The sequence below is a fragment of the Dromaius novaehollandiae genome, chromosome Z (genome assembly GCF_036370855.1).
Source record: "Dromaius novaehollandiae isolate bDroNov1 chromosome Z, bDroNov1.hap1, whole genome shotgun sequence".
Taxonomy (NCBI): Eukaryota; Metazoa; Chordata; class Aves; order Casuariiformes; family Dromaiidae; genus Dromaius; species Dromaius novaehollandiae.
This window is the reverse complement of record NC_088132.1, coordinates 68,161,259-68,177,780: the sequence shown is the minus strand read 5'-3', so window position 1 is coordinate 68,177,780 and position 16,522 is coordinate 68,161,259. Positions and strand designations below refer to the sequence as shown.

At 36.9% G+C, this 16,522-nt stretch overlaps 1 protein-coding gene, 1 long non-coding RNA gene and 1 pseudogene across 2 annotated transcripts in view; 2 read left to right on the top strand and 1 right to left on the bottom strand.

Moving 5' to 3' along the window:
• The window catches only part of CCDC152 (coiled-coil domain containing 152), a 19,869-nt gene extending 17,765 nt beyond the window's left edge, over positions 1–2,104 (top strand). Inside the window, exons 7-8 of the mRNA XM_026115579.2 lie at positions 725–811; positions 1,337–2,104. Of these exons, the coding sequence (XP_025971364.1) occupies positions 725–811; positions 1,337–1,459 (210 nt within the window). The 3' untranslated portion in view covers positions 1,460–2,104. The remainder of the gene's footprint in view (positions 1–724; positions 812–1,336) is intronic.
• Positions 1,557–10,362, bottom strand: LOC135325077 (selenoprotein P-like; annotated as a pseudogene).
• Positions 4,075–16,522, top strand: LOC135325078 (uncharacterized). Its single transcript, XR_010386299.1, has 3 exons — positions 4,075–4,160; positions 14,878–14,973; positions 16,267–16,522. It is a non-coding gene; the product is annotated as an uncharacterized LOC135325078 (long non-coding RNA).

Sequence of the window (16,522 nt, the reverse complement as noted above, 5' to 3'; positions counted from 1 at the left end):
TTTTTTATTTTGGAAATTTTGCCATCTATTCTTTGAGCTATAATGAAATGAAAGAAAATGTTTTCTACTTACTTTTTGTTAATGCTTGGAAGATACGGTTATTTATAAACTTCAGGAGCTTAAAGAGTTCTAATCCTGCAGAGCTTTGAGAGTCACAGAATTCAATATGTGTTTCATGGCTTAGGTTTTAAGGCCGCTCTTATAATTACTGAAAATTAAGGAAATACTTCAAACCTTTCACATTAAAAAAAGAAATAAGGTGTTTGGGCTGAGGTCCCCTTGGAACATGAAGGAAGGGTAATGGTTTCAAGGGTTTTTAGCATCCTCCCCATTCTCTCTTCCCGCATACACAGAACTGGGGAACCATCTTTGTTCTTTCAACATTGTTTAGCAGAGTTTTGGTTCATTTAACATTTCAGAAATACTTACGTGGTAAATTTGCATTATAATATTTTATATCAATTTTCTCTTTTTGAAATAATTTGAAGCATTGTTTTTAAAAACTTAACATGTAATTGCATTCTTTCTTTAAATAAACTTAGTTTCATTGTCTTAGAATTAAATAGTAGATAAGCTTGCTATTACTACTTCTAGATACAAAAACATGGATAAAATGTGAAAATTATGCTTGTATTAGCATACTTTGGGGGAGGTTATTATTGGGTTTTTAATTATTGGGTTATTATTGGGTTATTAATGTTTTATCTTTTCCTGATTCTTTCAGTTCAATGCTAAATTAGCAAGAGTTCAGAATAAAACAGCAAAATCATTTTCAGATGCATCTGTCTTGCCACAAAGTATCTATCGAAGGGTATGTGATTGAATAGCCTACAGTCTGCAACTATTGTTATGGTCTCTTTCAAACAGCAGTTCCCTAGGTTTTTATTGTTTGGTTTGCTCTACGACAAAAATTTGGAGGGGAAAAAAAAAGTGTTCCATGTCTGACAGGGTCCATATCATTCACTTTTCCAACACTTCCCTCCCACCTCTGGACAACTAATTTAATGCCTTTTCACACTGCTCTTCATACAGATGTGGTTCGGCTTAATAATTCTGACATCAGCAACAACAAAAGCATGCATATCAAGGGGTTCTTGTATAGAATTGTTAACTTGGTAACTTAAGATACAACTGACTGATATAAATTAAGCGTATGCACTATTGTTTTGGTAGGCTGGGGACTTGGAGATGTCACAGAAACAAGATTTTGGGGAAGTCATCTTTGTAATACTGTGAAAAATATTGTTAGAATATTTCTCATTAGCAACAGCGTATTTTATCAGTACATAATTCTACAAGGTATTTAATAATGAAGCGTTTACTTGCATCTTTACAGAAGCTGCAGCATCTCCAGGAGGAAAAAAACAAGGAAATTGAAATTCTGCGTAACACCATAAGAGACTTGGAGCAACGTCTTAATAAAGGCCAGGACTTGCACTTCAAACGGAAGCGGTTTTGAGAATACATACTGCTGAAATACACTATTTCTAGTTCCCACTGTATGACAAAGTATCTCAAACTGTACACTTCAAAAGTAAAAGCAAAATACAAAGAAGTACTGAATCTATTTTTATTGAAAAAACTCTCTTGTCAAATATTCCATAAACTTACATTCTGTTCAGTATTACTTTCTTGCTAATCAGTATTCACCATAAGAAGCTTCAGGTTTTGTAGGAGTAACAATTTCCCTATTAAACCATCATTAATTATGGTGTATGCTCTCAAAGTGGTTTTCCTTTCTTGGATATTCTCTTTATCCAAGATTCTTTCAAACTACTGTATTTTCACTTCAGTTTGGTTAATCACAGTTAGAGAATGTTAAGTTACAAACAGAAGTTATACAAATTTCAGAGGTATACTGCATTACTAATCAATACAGATTATCAAATTCAGCACTGTTATAAACAAAGACAAACACTGCATCAAGACTGAGTTTGGTCCCCACCCCACTGCTTTTTTGGTACAGATACTGATCTGCATCAAGAGCTGTTAACGCTGCCTCTCATTTTAGGCACAATCCTATTCATTCAGTGAGATTGTACAAGCTGCAGCAGTGTGTATTATGGGACCCTGATACAGTATATAGTTACAGAAGATAAACATACAAATTTGTTACTTTAAAATAATGCAATTACTGCTTACATTTAAGATAAAAAGGTATTTTGGCATGTTGCTTAGGAATAAGCTTTCATTGTATACAATTTGTATCCAGAGGTTAGAAAAAAAACTTTTGCATATATTCCATGTTCTTTCTTAATAATAAAGTATGATTAAAATATCTTTTTTGGTCATCTTCTGTTCTTGTTTGCTAGCATCAAACAGAAGCCCCTAGGTCATAGTTTATGCTCCTGTCCTCACAAATGCAAGCAGAATGTTAGAAGAAAAACAAGAAAGACAAATTAATCAAGAATGCAGACACCTTTCAACTACAACTGAAAAACAAACTCTATGGGTCAGTTAAATTGCTTTAAAATACAAAGTTTTTCATTGATGGAATTTGACAGGTTTTGTGTACTTCTAAGAGCACTGCTGTAAAATTCCAATTGTTTGCAGTATTTACATTTTTAACTCCACACTCCTGTCACCTGTCTTAAAACAATTTTTTATTGTGGGGCAATAAAAACACTTGATCTGTTAATTTTTCCACTCTTACAATTAAAGGAATTTAGGCAGTGTTTTATGGTGTTTAGTTTGTTTCTCAGGCTCAGTTTCCTGCCTTTTCCTGTCACTGTCAGGTGTCACTAGTTTCACTTGCTCTTGCTGCTGATGACTGTCAGGCAGCTGAGAGCGGACGTCACTGTCAAGATTCAGTGATGTCCTCTGCTAACAGCTGGCCGTGTCAGCTGCAAGAATTCGGAAGTGCTCCGCGACACTGTCAAGTGACAGAGTTCCCTAGCTCTTCAAACAAAAGGTGTCGACAGTGGCAGCATCAGCTACTAGAATTTGAATCTGATGCTTTCTGCCAGTTTCAAGTTAACTGATTTTTACAGTTGGTTTTTCCCTTTTTTCATAGCTTTTTATCTTGTGTAAGAAATTCTCCACCTTCTCCCTGAGAAAGAGTTTCTGCCTGTTCTTGGCTACCTCTGTGATCATGTCTGTTATGGCCAAAAACTCTGTGACGTCGACCACTTTGAGAATGACGTCGTCTTGGAGCTTCAGCAGGAGCGTGTTGGTTTCCATTTTCAGAATGATGATTCCCCTCTCGGTGGTGGTGTCTGTGTCTGTGCGGGTGGTGATGATGTGAATGTTGGCCAGCTGGTTTTGGTTCTATCTCTGCTAGCTTTTCATCTGCCTTTTTAGTGATGTTTTCACATATATCATCAATATCGGGTTCCTAGAAAATAAAAAGTTCAAATAAGGCATTGTACCTAATTGAACTAGTTGTAAAATAATCTTCTTGATATTTTTGCAGTACCTGAAATCTAAGCAATAGATTATTTTAAGTTATTTTTATAATTTTTGAAAGACTGATGCTATAATACAAAAGGTAAACAGTAGCCTATACTTCCTTACAGAAAACAGTAATTCATTTAGTTTTTCGGCTTCCAACAAGATCAACAAAATACAAGGACAACACAAAAAAGTTCTGTCTTTTGGAGATCTTGAAGTCCACTCCAAAAGTATGTGGGTTGGGGGAAAGCAGAACAAGTGGGTGCCAAGCAGGGAATCAGCAGCACCTTGTGAAGGGTCTTGCAGGAAAAAGGAAAACTAAGAAGGAGGATCTGTCTCCAAGATTTGTCTGTGAGGCTCAGTCTTTTGTATACCTCAGGTTATTGGGCTTAACTGCTACTTTTTTTCTAGTTGTGTTCTTCAGGCTGCTTAAGTATGTTGGTGGAGTAGCTATGAAAACAAGGCCATATTAATGAGAGATGGGGTTTTGGAGATTTTTCAGTAAAACTAGATAAAATATATATTTCTTTCTGTGAGTGCTGCTTCACTGAAGAAAGGTATAGCTGTCAAAAGGAACCTTGTTTTACAGCATCACTGATAACTGCACAGGGCTCCTAATGTAAACTCTTGGGGAATTAAAATTCAAACAATTGCTAATAAAAAGTTTTCTTATGCTAGGATCCCACATTTGACCCACCTGTGGCCTACATTCAGCTGGGAAACTGTATGATGGAAACTGAATCCATGATGCTTCTGGCTTTCACAACTAGGTATGTACATTTTTTGATAACCTTTAAAGTAGTCCTGATCTTTAGTTATACTTAAAACAAAGCTGCCTTTTTTTATATATAATGGAAACAATACTTTGTCACCCTGTGTAACCACTTATTTAAAGCAGGTATTGTATATGGTGTTTAAATATAAACTAAAAAGAATAGTAACTCAGACCAGCTCAGATTTCACTCCCAGGTCTTCTACAAGTATACTTGTTGTTTAAATACCTACCTGGCCCCCAAGACTGGAATACTAAATGATCACTAAATGTATGTAATTCCAGAAATTGAATAGCATCCAAGATTGGACTTAGATTTCTGAAAATGATTCACATTTCTATCAAGGGCAGGAATTTAAAGAATCAGTCTCTTCTAAATAATCAGTTGATTCTAAATAAGATCTGCTTCATTTTGAAAAATACTTAAAAATTCTCTAGCAAGAGGCATGAAATGTTTAGATTCTAAGTCATGTATTTTGGGATTAATCACATTGAAGTAATTCTTTTTAAATACCAGTCAAGTCCCCTTTCCCTTCCTAGTGTGTACAGAATGAAATAAGAAAATACCGTATAAGAGCAATTTCCACACTTGTTTTCACAGTATGCAATCTTTATAGATTCTTCTACATATTGGAAAGACAGGAAGGAGTAGGGCAGACCCAGATGATACACTAGACGGCCGCATCTGTGGAGGGAAAGAACTTTGTAGTTACATATACATACACATATATATATAATTAAATCTCTCTTCTTCTCATCATATCTTCTTATTTTATTCATCTCAATCCTCCCATACTATTACAGTCCAGAGACTGTTTCTGTCCAAGGAGTAAAAATCAGTAAAAATCAGTATCTGCATTACACACTTCTGCCTGCCTAACTGCATCAGTGAACAGGGTGAAGCATGATTTCTTACTGACGTAATTCTCTTGGCAGAAGTCTCCCATTTAGCAGCATTTAGGTGAGCCTACCAAAGGTACACTCTTTACATAGCTACCTTGCTAATGAGGACTGCTGTTTGCATAGTGGTACAAATCACAGTATGCTTGTTGCATTCATGCAAGGAATGTTTTAATGCAGCATAATGTGTTTCTTGATTGGAAATGTGCACTGCGATGCATATGCATTACTGATCTAGTGTGCATGAGGGGATTTTGATGGTGCATATTTGCCCTGTGTCTGTTCTGGAGTGTTCGGGTGTGCAGTGGAGTACACCACTGGTGCACTCAGAGCAGCTGGAACAAGGGCAGAAGCTGTACACCAGGCACCACGTTAAGTACCCCACTTACAATGTGGACAACAAGGTTCTCCAGCCATAGCTCTCTGTGTAGGTGCAGTGCATGTCAAGGACCAGCAACTGGCATGAACTTCATTGCCAATAAAGACACAGTAAGGATATATATCCCTTGAGCTATAATGGATCGCAGCCAAACCAGTGTTAAACCAGTTGGTAGTGGCATCCTATATGTCAATGTCACAGATTGGTTCAACCTTTTAAATTTTGTGGGTCAAGTGTCAGCTTTGATGTCCCTCTGTGGGCTACACACAGCCTTGTTCTGTTCATCTATCATGTGACAACAACTTTCCTCCCACATACGCAGGCATATTTGCTGCAGAAATATCCATTCCCTCTCTAAAGATCATTGAAGTGTTAGTTGCAGCCCGCAGGCCTAATTTATCTAATTTGTGTGATTTCTTCCTAGTAGAAGAAAAAAAATTCTCTAATTCTTTATTAAACTTAATTATACCTCAGTATGAATTGAGAATGCTCTTTACAGTAACATAATAATAAAGATGGACATGTTAGAAATGTAAAACTTACTTATCAAATAATTTGTATCAAACCTGAAAAATTAGGATTTCAATTAAGCAATTATTACTAGTCGTCCCAAAAGATAACATGTCCCAGAATCTTTGGAAAAAAACTAGCTTTTTGATCATAAATTTAAGTTTCACCTAAAAACTAATTTTCCTACATGGAGACAGGAAAGTTACATGACATTTTCAACCACTTCTGGTTAAAATGTTTTCATGAAAACTTAGGTAGCTTTTCTGGCTTGATTCTATTTTCACATGTATCCATGTCATGAGAATTTTCAGAGAATAAAAACAGTGTAAGAATCACACTATCAAATTCTACTCTCAGTTTTATTAATATAAATCCATAGTAACTAAAAAGAAAATGTATTCATCCTAAACTTATCTAAACAAAAGCAGACTTTTGTTTTGTAGCTTCCTTCTTCTGGTAAAAGTGGAAGTTCTTTACATAGTGCAACTCAGAAGCTGATTATAATGTCTATGTTGTGCGGTAATTAGGTTATTTGCAAGTTGATGAATTATAGTGAATTACAAAGCATTATTGTAAGTACATGCAAATATTTTCTCATTTTTATACACAGACCTGTCATAGATGAGAAAATCATCTTTATTTCCATTTAGGGTAGTCCAGACATCAGCTTGCTTTTCATCCTGCTGGTAGACAGTAATATAGTCTGAAACACTTTCTTTCAGTAGGTGAAATTTCCTGTGTGACTGAGTTCCCTGGTGGTTGACAACCACATATGAGATATTGACTAGTCCTTCATTCTCTAACTTCACTCGCAGGTCCTCCAATCTAATAGAGAATGTAAAGAAAGAAGATCATTAATCAACAGGGAATCATAAGATTTTTTCTTTGCAATATAAAAATATTATTTTTGAATATATGCATGCTTCCAGAGATCAATGATTTGCCTTATTCATCAAAAGCTAGTAAATTCCATCCTGCTTTCATTAAAGTGAATATTATTTTCTCCAAGTTTTAATGGATGCAAGTCTAAAACTCTTAGAACAGATTCTTGCCATTTGCCATCACCATCAACCACATCGTCACCAAACCGGATCATACAATAGCTAGCAGTGTAGTGACATGTCATAGTTCCTGTCCTTTTAAGTAGAATACAGTACTAAATCAAGCAGACACATTTGTTTTCAGACTGATTTCAGTGACATTTTTATTTCAGTTTTTCTCTCCCCGTATTTCTAACAGATAGTTTATCTGATGTCTTTACTTAAATGTTTAGTTTTGGGTCATATAACTGGTAAGGTATGCACGGAGTGAATACAGCAGGTAAGTGGATAACCAAGAAAGCAAACCTGCAGTTAAAAGGTTCTCCTGCTCTTCTTGACATGGCTATTTTCCGTAATAACCAGAAAAAGGATATTATGGCCACTAGAACAAAAGGATGGCTCTGGAATTTATGCATGAGCCAGATGACTGTTATTAGTGTTCCCTCTCTAATACTAGAGTATGTACATCACAAAATCTTTTTCTTTGCTATGTAATACAGAAAGCTGCTTTCTTACTGTACAATGCTTTTCGCTCATTTCTGCTGTATCAAACTCATTCTTTCCCACTGAATGGCTCTAAAAAGCTCGTATTTTTTCAGTTTCAGAAAAACTAAAACTTTTTAATGGTCTTGAATTTGAAAGATTCTTTCAAGCCTTTCTAAAATGCATGGAATCAAATCCAACTACCTTGAAAACCAACCACAAAACCCGCTTCTAACTTGGATGGAGTCAGAGATTTACCACCAGTTTTTCAAAATCCAGTTCTGGAAAAACTTGCAAGGACTATTATAATATAAAGTTATGCATCTTATGGGTGATCACTGATCAAAATCAAGCTGTGAAATGAGCACTATGAATTTTTAAACCAAAGTTATTTTACAACACTGTATGAATCCAGGATAAGGGCTGTGAGCACTAGCGTCGCAGGTCTTTTATAAAAATATAGCACTGATAGTTCCCTTGAATGCCTCATCTATTTTCTGCAAGGCCGCTCTTTACCATATCTTCTAGAGTTTTCTTTTTTGAATGGGGACTAGGAAAGTACATTAAAAATGCACATTTGATTTGCTTTTTCCCCTACAGGTCTTATATGAAGATTATGTGATTCAATGTACGTGTTTATATGAAGCATTAGTAAAATGTAAGGATCTCTGTTTCAGGTGTTTCTGTCCATGTCAGAGAAGTACAATGTTTCCTGGCTTCAGCATCTTTGCTACATTAAACATCTGTTGTTAGCTGAAGTATAGCTCTTGAAGAACTGTTTCTGTTGGACTTTGGTGTGTTTTGGTTTCCACTAATATCAAGTTGATAGTATTTTTATGTAGTAACTACAATCAGGAAAAGATAATCTGTCAGTGAGTACTAAGCCAACAGCTGAAGAATCTGAACCACTGGCACAAAATCTTCCCGCTGGGAATTATCCTGGTCACCAGAGCCAGGCCACACATTCCAGCAGGTACATTGGTATTTGAGGAAGCTATAGGTCACTGAGTGTATCTGCAGTTGGATGCATATGTTATCCTCAGATGGCTTAAAAATTGACCAATCATATTTTAACAAAGACTGGGAAGGAGATCTATGCTTACCTGGAAGCCTGCAGCAGGCACAAATATCAGCTTGCTTGGAGGAGAGCTACCACTGTCACTGAACCCCTAGAGTTCAGCATTGGATTCTCCTCCCCAATATGCCATTCTGGGGGCTCTTTGCAGTTCTGGATCTCTGCCCCTCCTCCTGGGAGGAGGCAGAGACTCAGAACTAGCCCCAGCCCTGCCCACATGGCTGGGCTTTAACTGAAAAGAGAGAAAATAAACAAAATGAGATAAACACTTAAGGAAAGTTCAGACTCTGAAATTCCCATAACAAAACACAGCAGGATATTGGATCCATTCAGTTAAAATAAACACTAAGGATACATCTGAGCAATATGTTTACCGCTTGGTCCTATTTCTTAGATTTTGCAATTGAGTTTCCCTATGATAAATAAATCTAGATTTTTGTTATGTGTAAACAGCTGAAGAAGTACAAAATAAGGGAGTTTTCTTTTAATGCAACTAAAAAAACTAAGTTGTTCCTTGCTTTTTGCAGTATTTCAGTTTTTAACATTTCAGTGATTTTGAAGTGACCTCATTTCTTGTGCTTTTAAGTCAGTGGTGCTGAGCCAGTTTACACCAGTAACAATCTAGACCAGTCCAGTCCTGATTCTAGTCTGATTCCAGTCCAGTGCAGCACAGTTCCACTGACTTTAAAGTAGCTACACCAACAGTACGTTTGGTACATAGAAAATATTACATAACCTGGCAAGAAGAAAGACCTACAGATTTTTACAAGCCAGTTTGTAGCATTTAGGTGCCATTCAGAAAAATCTCTTAAGAATGCAGACAGTAGATACAATTCTGCAAAAACAGGAAATAAAAACTCAGTTTTGGGATTTCCCAGATTTTACAAAATCTGCTGCCCACACTGAGTCCTTTTGATGTTTATGAGAATCAAAAAATACAAGAAATTCTATAATTATCTTTTTATTCCAATTACATAATAATTTTGGCTTAATATGTTCAGAAAATGCCTGTTATTGAAAAATGAAGCTTAAAAACTTCTCTCCAAGCTGCCCTAGGCTGTGGGATTCTACAGTTCCACCATTCACATCAGCTTCTGGCAGAATATTTTGGAAACACTAAATTCTGATAAATAATATGTTTTTCATCAATCTTGTCATATTCCAATAAAATAAAACATTTTAATTACTGATCTTTTAAAGCAAGAGCCAGCTGCTGGAAATCCAACATCATCTGTAAAATCCTGTTTTCCCTAATGTTTCTTTCCTGCAGTTCTACCAAAAGCATTTTAGGTACAGTACTTTGAGGATGAAATTATGGTCCAGCTGGTATCTGTAGGGACAGTTTTTTACTCTTCCTATGCATGCAGAAAACTGCCTGCCCTTTCTCCATTGAAAAGGCATAAAGCTCCTAAGCCGTGCTGAGATTTTTCTGTAGTTTTGTAGCCTTCTGCAGCACTGACATACAAAGACTAGCAACAGCTGTCTCACTCAGCAAACAAGATGAGAGTTATGCTCGGAATTACACTTCCCTTAACATTTCAACTTTTTACTTGGTTTCCGATGGAAATATTTCGTCCGTCTTTACAGCCAAAGAAACAAACAGAGTCTGCCAAATCTTAAGTCATGAAGCTCTTTCACAGCAAAAACAACACACTTACCCTTTTCTCCTTGCCTCTCCTTGGCTGCTCTGTTTGTGCGCTGCCGAAGAAAACAGCGCGGGGAGCAGGGCTGTGGTATTTATACGGCTCTTGTTTATCTCGCTTCGCAGATACAGTTCAAAGTTCAGGGAGCTCATTTGAAACGACCTTGCAAGCAAAGCAAACCCCTATAGCAGAAGCAGCCAAAATGTTTCTTGGTTAACTAATTCCAAGTGGCAACCATTTATCATGCAGCATGGCAAGATATTTTTAATATAATGACTGAATATTGGGCTATGCAGTTTGCCAGTCACCCCAGTAGGTTGGAGGTAGTGGTACAGTCAGAGGAGGGGGATGGGCCAAACACTCATTATTTTCTGAACACAGTGGTAACCACAGTGCAAGGGGAAGGTACTTCTCTATTTATAAACATGCTGAGCTAGCAGTTTCTTTCTCTTATTCTTTATCTGATACTTGCCTGGAGAAGGGAATGGCGCATCCTGTCTGGGTACATGTGCAGAGCGAAACTTTGCATGGCTGCTCTTGATTATGTCATCTGGCTTTAAAACTTTCTGGAGAGCTTGCCAGATTATCAGCTTATGTTGAAGGTTAAAGTCCAGATTTCCAGCCATTTATATCAATGTAGCTACATGAAAGCCATGAGGCTCTACCAACTGGCAACAACCATTTAATTCTTTATATTATTCGACCAGGTTTTCTTACCCCTATCATCACAGAAGTATCTGAGAACATTCATGTTAAGCTGTTCTCTTATTTTTTCTCCTCAGTGGGACAATTGTTTATGCCTAGAGTGTTTTATTTTGATAGTAGTTTGCTTGAGTTTGATTTTCTTTAATGTGAATGTTTATGTATGTTTGTGGAGAAAGAAATGTTTAAAAGCTTGGTGTGCCCTCAGAGTTTAAGGTGATGAGGTCTATGTTGCTTAGCTCTGTGGCCCGAGTTTGAGAAATGGAACTGCCAACCTTGAGGTTTGTCCTCTAGAAGTTGTACGCTCAAGCTGATGAAAGGAAGGATGAAGAGCTGAAGCTTTATTCCGTAGTCTCTTAGGACGTAACACGGAAAGCAGAAAGAGATGTTTGATTGGCACTAATGTTTTAAAAGACATGATGCACTCGCAGTTGCTTATATTGTTAGGGAAACACACTCTTGTGTTCTCTGCCCTGTTGGGACCAGGCCCTCATATCTGTGATTATGTACCTTACTGTTCCAAATAATAGATTATTTGGTGGGCCTCATCCCTCAGGATAGGATGTTGATTTTCAGTGCTGATAATGAGTTTTGCTGGAAATAATTGATATACATCATGTCTATCAATTCCTAAATGACCACTGAAGCAGCCAAAAAGAGATTACACAGGTACAGTTCTATTAAAAGGGAGAAGAATCAAATGCTGCTCAGCAGTGACTAGTCTGTTGCCACTATTGCAACATAGGTGGAGATAACATCAAATAAAGAGCAATGTTTCACTGACATTTCTTTTGCTACTGTGTAGCACACGGAGGATAAAACACACGGAGGATAAAACCGTACAGTGATCACTACTAAAAAGTCAGCTTTTGCTTCCAGGTAGTATGCAGAGGTACTTCCACACCCCCCTTATAGAAAGATGAGAAACAGCTGTTCTGTCTGTTAGTAACTATCAGTGTGCTAATAACTGTTTTTGTGCCTTTATAATATTAAAAAGGAGACTTTGACCACATTTGTAGTGATAAGCCACAGGTATCTTGCTTTATAACATTTACCCTACCTGAGATGATTATTCTGCCTCAAGATTTACTTAGGATCTCAAAGCGAATGGTAAAGAATATTGTAATGTTGGGTCTGGGAGTAGATAGATCTAATTTAGTTGTTTTAGATATGTGTAAACTCCAAAATATGTTTATATATGAGTCTGAAGCTTTACCCTTTTTGAGTGGGAAGAACTGCACTTCCACATTTTTATGAACAGTAGAATAAAGCAATTAATAATTGTTAAATTACAATATAAAAGATCACTCAGTTTCTCATATTCATTCCCCTTGAACTAGTAGATTCATATAGCCCTTTCTCCTTAGCTTTTACTTTTTAAGTAATTATCTTAAATCTTTATTTTGGTTTGCAGTGTGAGTATTTTGTTAGTTGCTGAGTATGTTCCAATCTCACTGCAGGAGGAAGTTATCAACTCTAATTTGGGCAAGTCTTCAGTTTCAAAGAATAATTTTTGTAATTATAATCCTATTTCTACTTACTCTTTTTCATAGTTAAGGGGAGTAATGGTGTTGATGGAGATAATAGCACCCTTTCCCTCTTATTGAACATAAACTAACCCCTTTTTTGACATATTTCAATCAAACTTTTCAAAGCATCACAGCACAGAAATACCACTGCCCAGGAACTTTGGAAATTAACTGATGTTCACTATTTCTGTAATCTTAATTGATAACACATTGTTAACAAAATTGATAACACAAACGTACACATTTCTGAAAAACTTGAAATGGACAGGGAATTATGAGGCAATTCTGCTCTGGTAAAGTCTGCTGTAGTCATCTGGAATGTGCAAATAACGAGAGGACAGAAGCAGAACAAGCATCCAGCCTTATTCAGGCACAAGACCTTAGGACTTCGAAGTCTGTTTCGCCTTTGTGCATGAAAGATGTCACAGACAGGAAATTCAAAGTCCATTGGCCAGATCATAAGTCTCTTCCTATACGTCCTCTGATTTTATAACGGTATGACTGTCAGCTTAGTGAAGTAACTCATACTTTACACTGGAATAAATTACAGTAGAAACAGGCCGTCAGGCTTTACCCAGTGCTTACACAGACAAATTTCCATTTGTTTATGACGCATTAAACTCTTGGTTAGGTGCTGTAACTAAAGGGTAATTTAAGTGAAGGCTGAAGAGTTACACTAAGGTAAAGTATATTCAGCAAGCTAATTGGAACCACAAGTTTATTAGTTAAAGTAACTCCAGAAAAAAGGGTAGTGATGCAATATTTGGTCTTGTGCTCCTATCATGTGAGATCCAGAGCAGCATGTGATAACCAGGTGCTACTTCTCAGAACTCAAAGAAAGCTGACATCCTCTGATACAGGCCTGGAGGTTGTTTCAGCAAACTAAGGAACAGCTGATACATGCAAATGCCTATTTAAATACAAAATGAGACTCTGATCTTTTAGATAAATGTTGTTTTCTTTTTCTGCTTGGAAATTCCATTATAGTAAGGAAATACCTTTCCCTACTTTAACCTACCTGTAGTACACTGTAATTAGCCCGGGAAGTATTCCTTTCATCAGATATGTCCTAAGTCATAATCACTGCACAGATTACACATGCAAACTGACCCTAGTTGCTGAAGACCTACATGTATATCTGAGTTCCTTATTGGCTCTGTTTACTTTCAGGATTTAACCTGCAGTATTTGTATCAGCCTGCACGTTGCACATGTCACCTCAGTGAGAGACAATGAGTCATCTCATTATTTCAAGGAAGGACAAATTACTTTATATAGCAGGTGGTTAAAAAGAGGGTCACTAAGATCATAGGTATTGGAAATGTTTTGTACTTTTGTGTGCTTTACCATAGTTAGCAACACTTGCTAGTCCTGTGGGCTACAGAAAAAAGCTGCAAATTCCTTCAGTTTGGTCTGACTCTGCTCAGGCTCCTGGTCTTGTAGATAACAAGCCAGGAAGAAGCAAATGTAATAATGCAGTGACCACAAAGCAGGGTATCTGTATAGATCTTCTTTATGGATCTCATACCGAAACAGTGATCAGTGATCCCTCTTTCTACAGGGATGATGCAATTGCACCTGGAATTCTGCAAGCAACTTGAGGCTTTCCAGTGCCATACACTGATCCAATGCATACCTAAAGCAATTAAAGATCTAGACAAATAAATACAAAGAGAAAAATAATAAAAACCCCCACCTAACTGCAATCCTGATTCTGCTGTATTCAGACAGTTCTCTTCACATTATAGTTCTAAAGTTATGGTCACAGTTAGACTCTGTTTAGACCTGATCTGTTAATCAGCAATGCATACAATTCCCAAAGTCATTATGCCCAGTAATTCTCCGTAGGAAATGTGGAGGAAAGTGATTAATCAGCTAAATCCACAGCAGTTCATTCCAGGTGACCTTAAAGGTCTCTTGTCAGAAGTACTTGTAAAAGCAAGTTCTTGTTAATGATTTATAACAGGTCATCCAAGCATAGCTCACTGCACTGAACTCTAGCCAAAGAATGGAAACTATGAAAGAAGCATAGCATGTGGGACTCTGTGACAATCTACAGTGAACCTTGCACAAAATTCAAGTGCGTTCTTTGCTTATCATGTTGATACATGAAAACTAAAGACTAGATCCAGCTAATGAATAAGAGGGATTTTGTATGAAAAAGTTCTTTTACAAGAACTGTTGAATCGTGATGAAGAACAGATGACATATTTTTAATTACATTTCTTTTGTGGTTCTGTGTCGCTTGGTTTTCCTGAGAGTACAGTGGTGCCTGCAAACATCATGGTCTGCAACAGATGCTAAGAGAGTTTAGGGATAGATTCAGAGAGCTGAGTGCAAGATGGAGCTTGTTTTACCTTAAATGGAGTTCCACAAACTAACTTCTCTTAAAACTGTGGCTTCAAATACATGACATTGGAGGTTAATTTTTGAAGACAGATACTTTTTTTTTCAGACAATGTAGACCTGGGATGCTGAACTGTGAAAAAAATCTTGAGTGCCCTTCTTAGAACAAGAGTATATGAACATGCCACTAACACCATTAATGAAGGTAAAACTGGCTATTTTAATTATTTTGACTGCTCTATCCATCTTGGAAATCCAAAAGCAGTTGTCATTTTAGCATCAAAGCATTCTCAGTAGCAAATTGCTTGCAAACTGCTGAAACAATTTGCAGATGAAACACAAAAATAGATAGATGTAAGTGACCGTTTTGACTCAACAAATTATATATTACTACTGCAGGACACAATTGACAAGCTGAGATTGATAGCCACCTACTCCCACCATGATGGAGTAAAAATTATTTTCATAAAAAAGGGGCCTCCTAGTACCATGATGAACTCTGAAAGTAAATGGCACAACCTTTCTTTGTAGATAAAGAAATACTGTAAAGCAATACTGACCTTCTGAGGATGGGGGGAAAGAACCAAACTCTTTAATAATTGTATTCCCTATAAAAGAAGAAGGAGAGCTGTGGTTATACATCCTGTTTGCAAAGATCAAAACATGAACAGACTTACTGCCTCCCTCTGTTTTTCGAAGGGTGTGGAAGTCTAGAAAAGCCAGCTCTTCACCTGATTTATATCAGTAAACATAATGTGAAATGATAGGAAGATTTGCATCAACTGTCTTACAGTAACACCTTCCCTATTGTCATCAGTGTCATTATTTAAAGAGTCAGCAATAGTGACTAGTGTTCAGGCTTTGTCTAGATATGATTTCTGTTAACAAAGCTATACAAGTTTTGCCTTCAGCAGGCAGTACTTTGTAAAAAGTTCAGCAGCTACAGTGCTAGGTATTGATATATAGCTACTTGGTATCTGCAACCTAAACTCAGCACATAATGGGTATGCGAATTGGATAATTGCATGCCTTCTAAAAGCGTTAAATACTTGTTGGTTGAGTAGACTGGACTAGCTTTAATACTGGAGTGCATGATATATCTTTCATAAATTCACACCAAGTGGTGAAAAAATCTGGTAGGAAGACAGTCACTAGCTTCAGATTTCAAAGTTTTTGCTATTCTTCTGAAGAGTTCACATTTCGCTGAAAGTGATAATTATTAAGTAACATACATTTCTTTGTGGACATGTTGAATATACGGAATATATATAACAGAAGTCCCCAAACCCATGATATTACAGTCCTATATTTAACTTTCCACTGATACAGTTCTTTAACATAACAATGAGAGTAAAGTAAAATTTTGACTATAGAATGTTATTTCTGTAATAGGTTGGCAATGGGCCAGCAAAGATTGCAGACCGTTGTATGTGACAAACATATTATCTCTACCTTGACCATGACAGTCCTCCTGTTTTTCCTGTCTTTGATCTTCTAGTTTTGGGTGGTCAAGGGGAAAAGCCAAAATAATAGTAGTAGAACTGTAATGACATTCCAGAAGAAAGGTCACTGTGTGCAACATAGAGGAAATAACACAGTGTTTGAAGGGAAGAGGGGAAGTGAGAACAGAGAAGGAGATATGATGGCTCTTTCCTGAGGACATCTTTGGAAGTCATCTGCACAAGCCATCACACTTCCTCACATCACTCCACACCAAATAAGAGAGGTATGAAAAAAAAGGCCCTATGAAACTC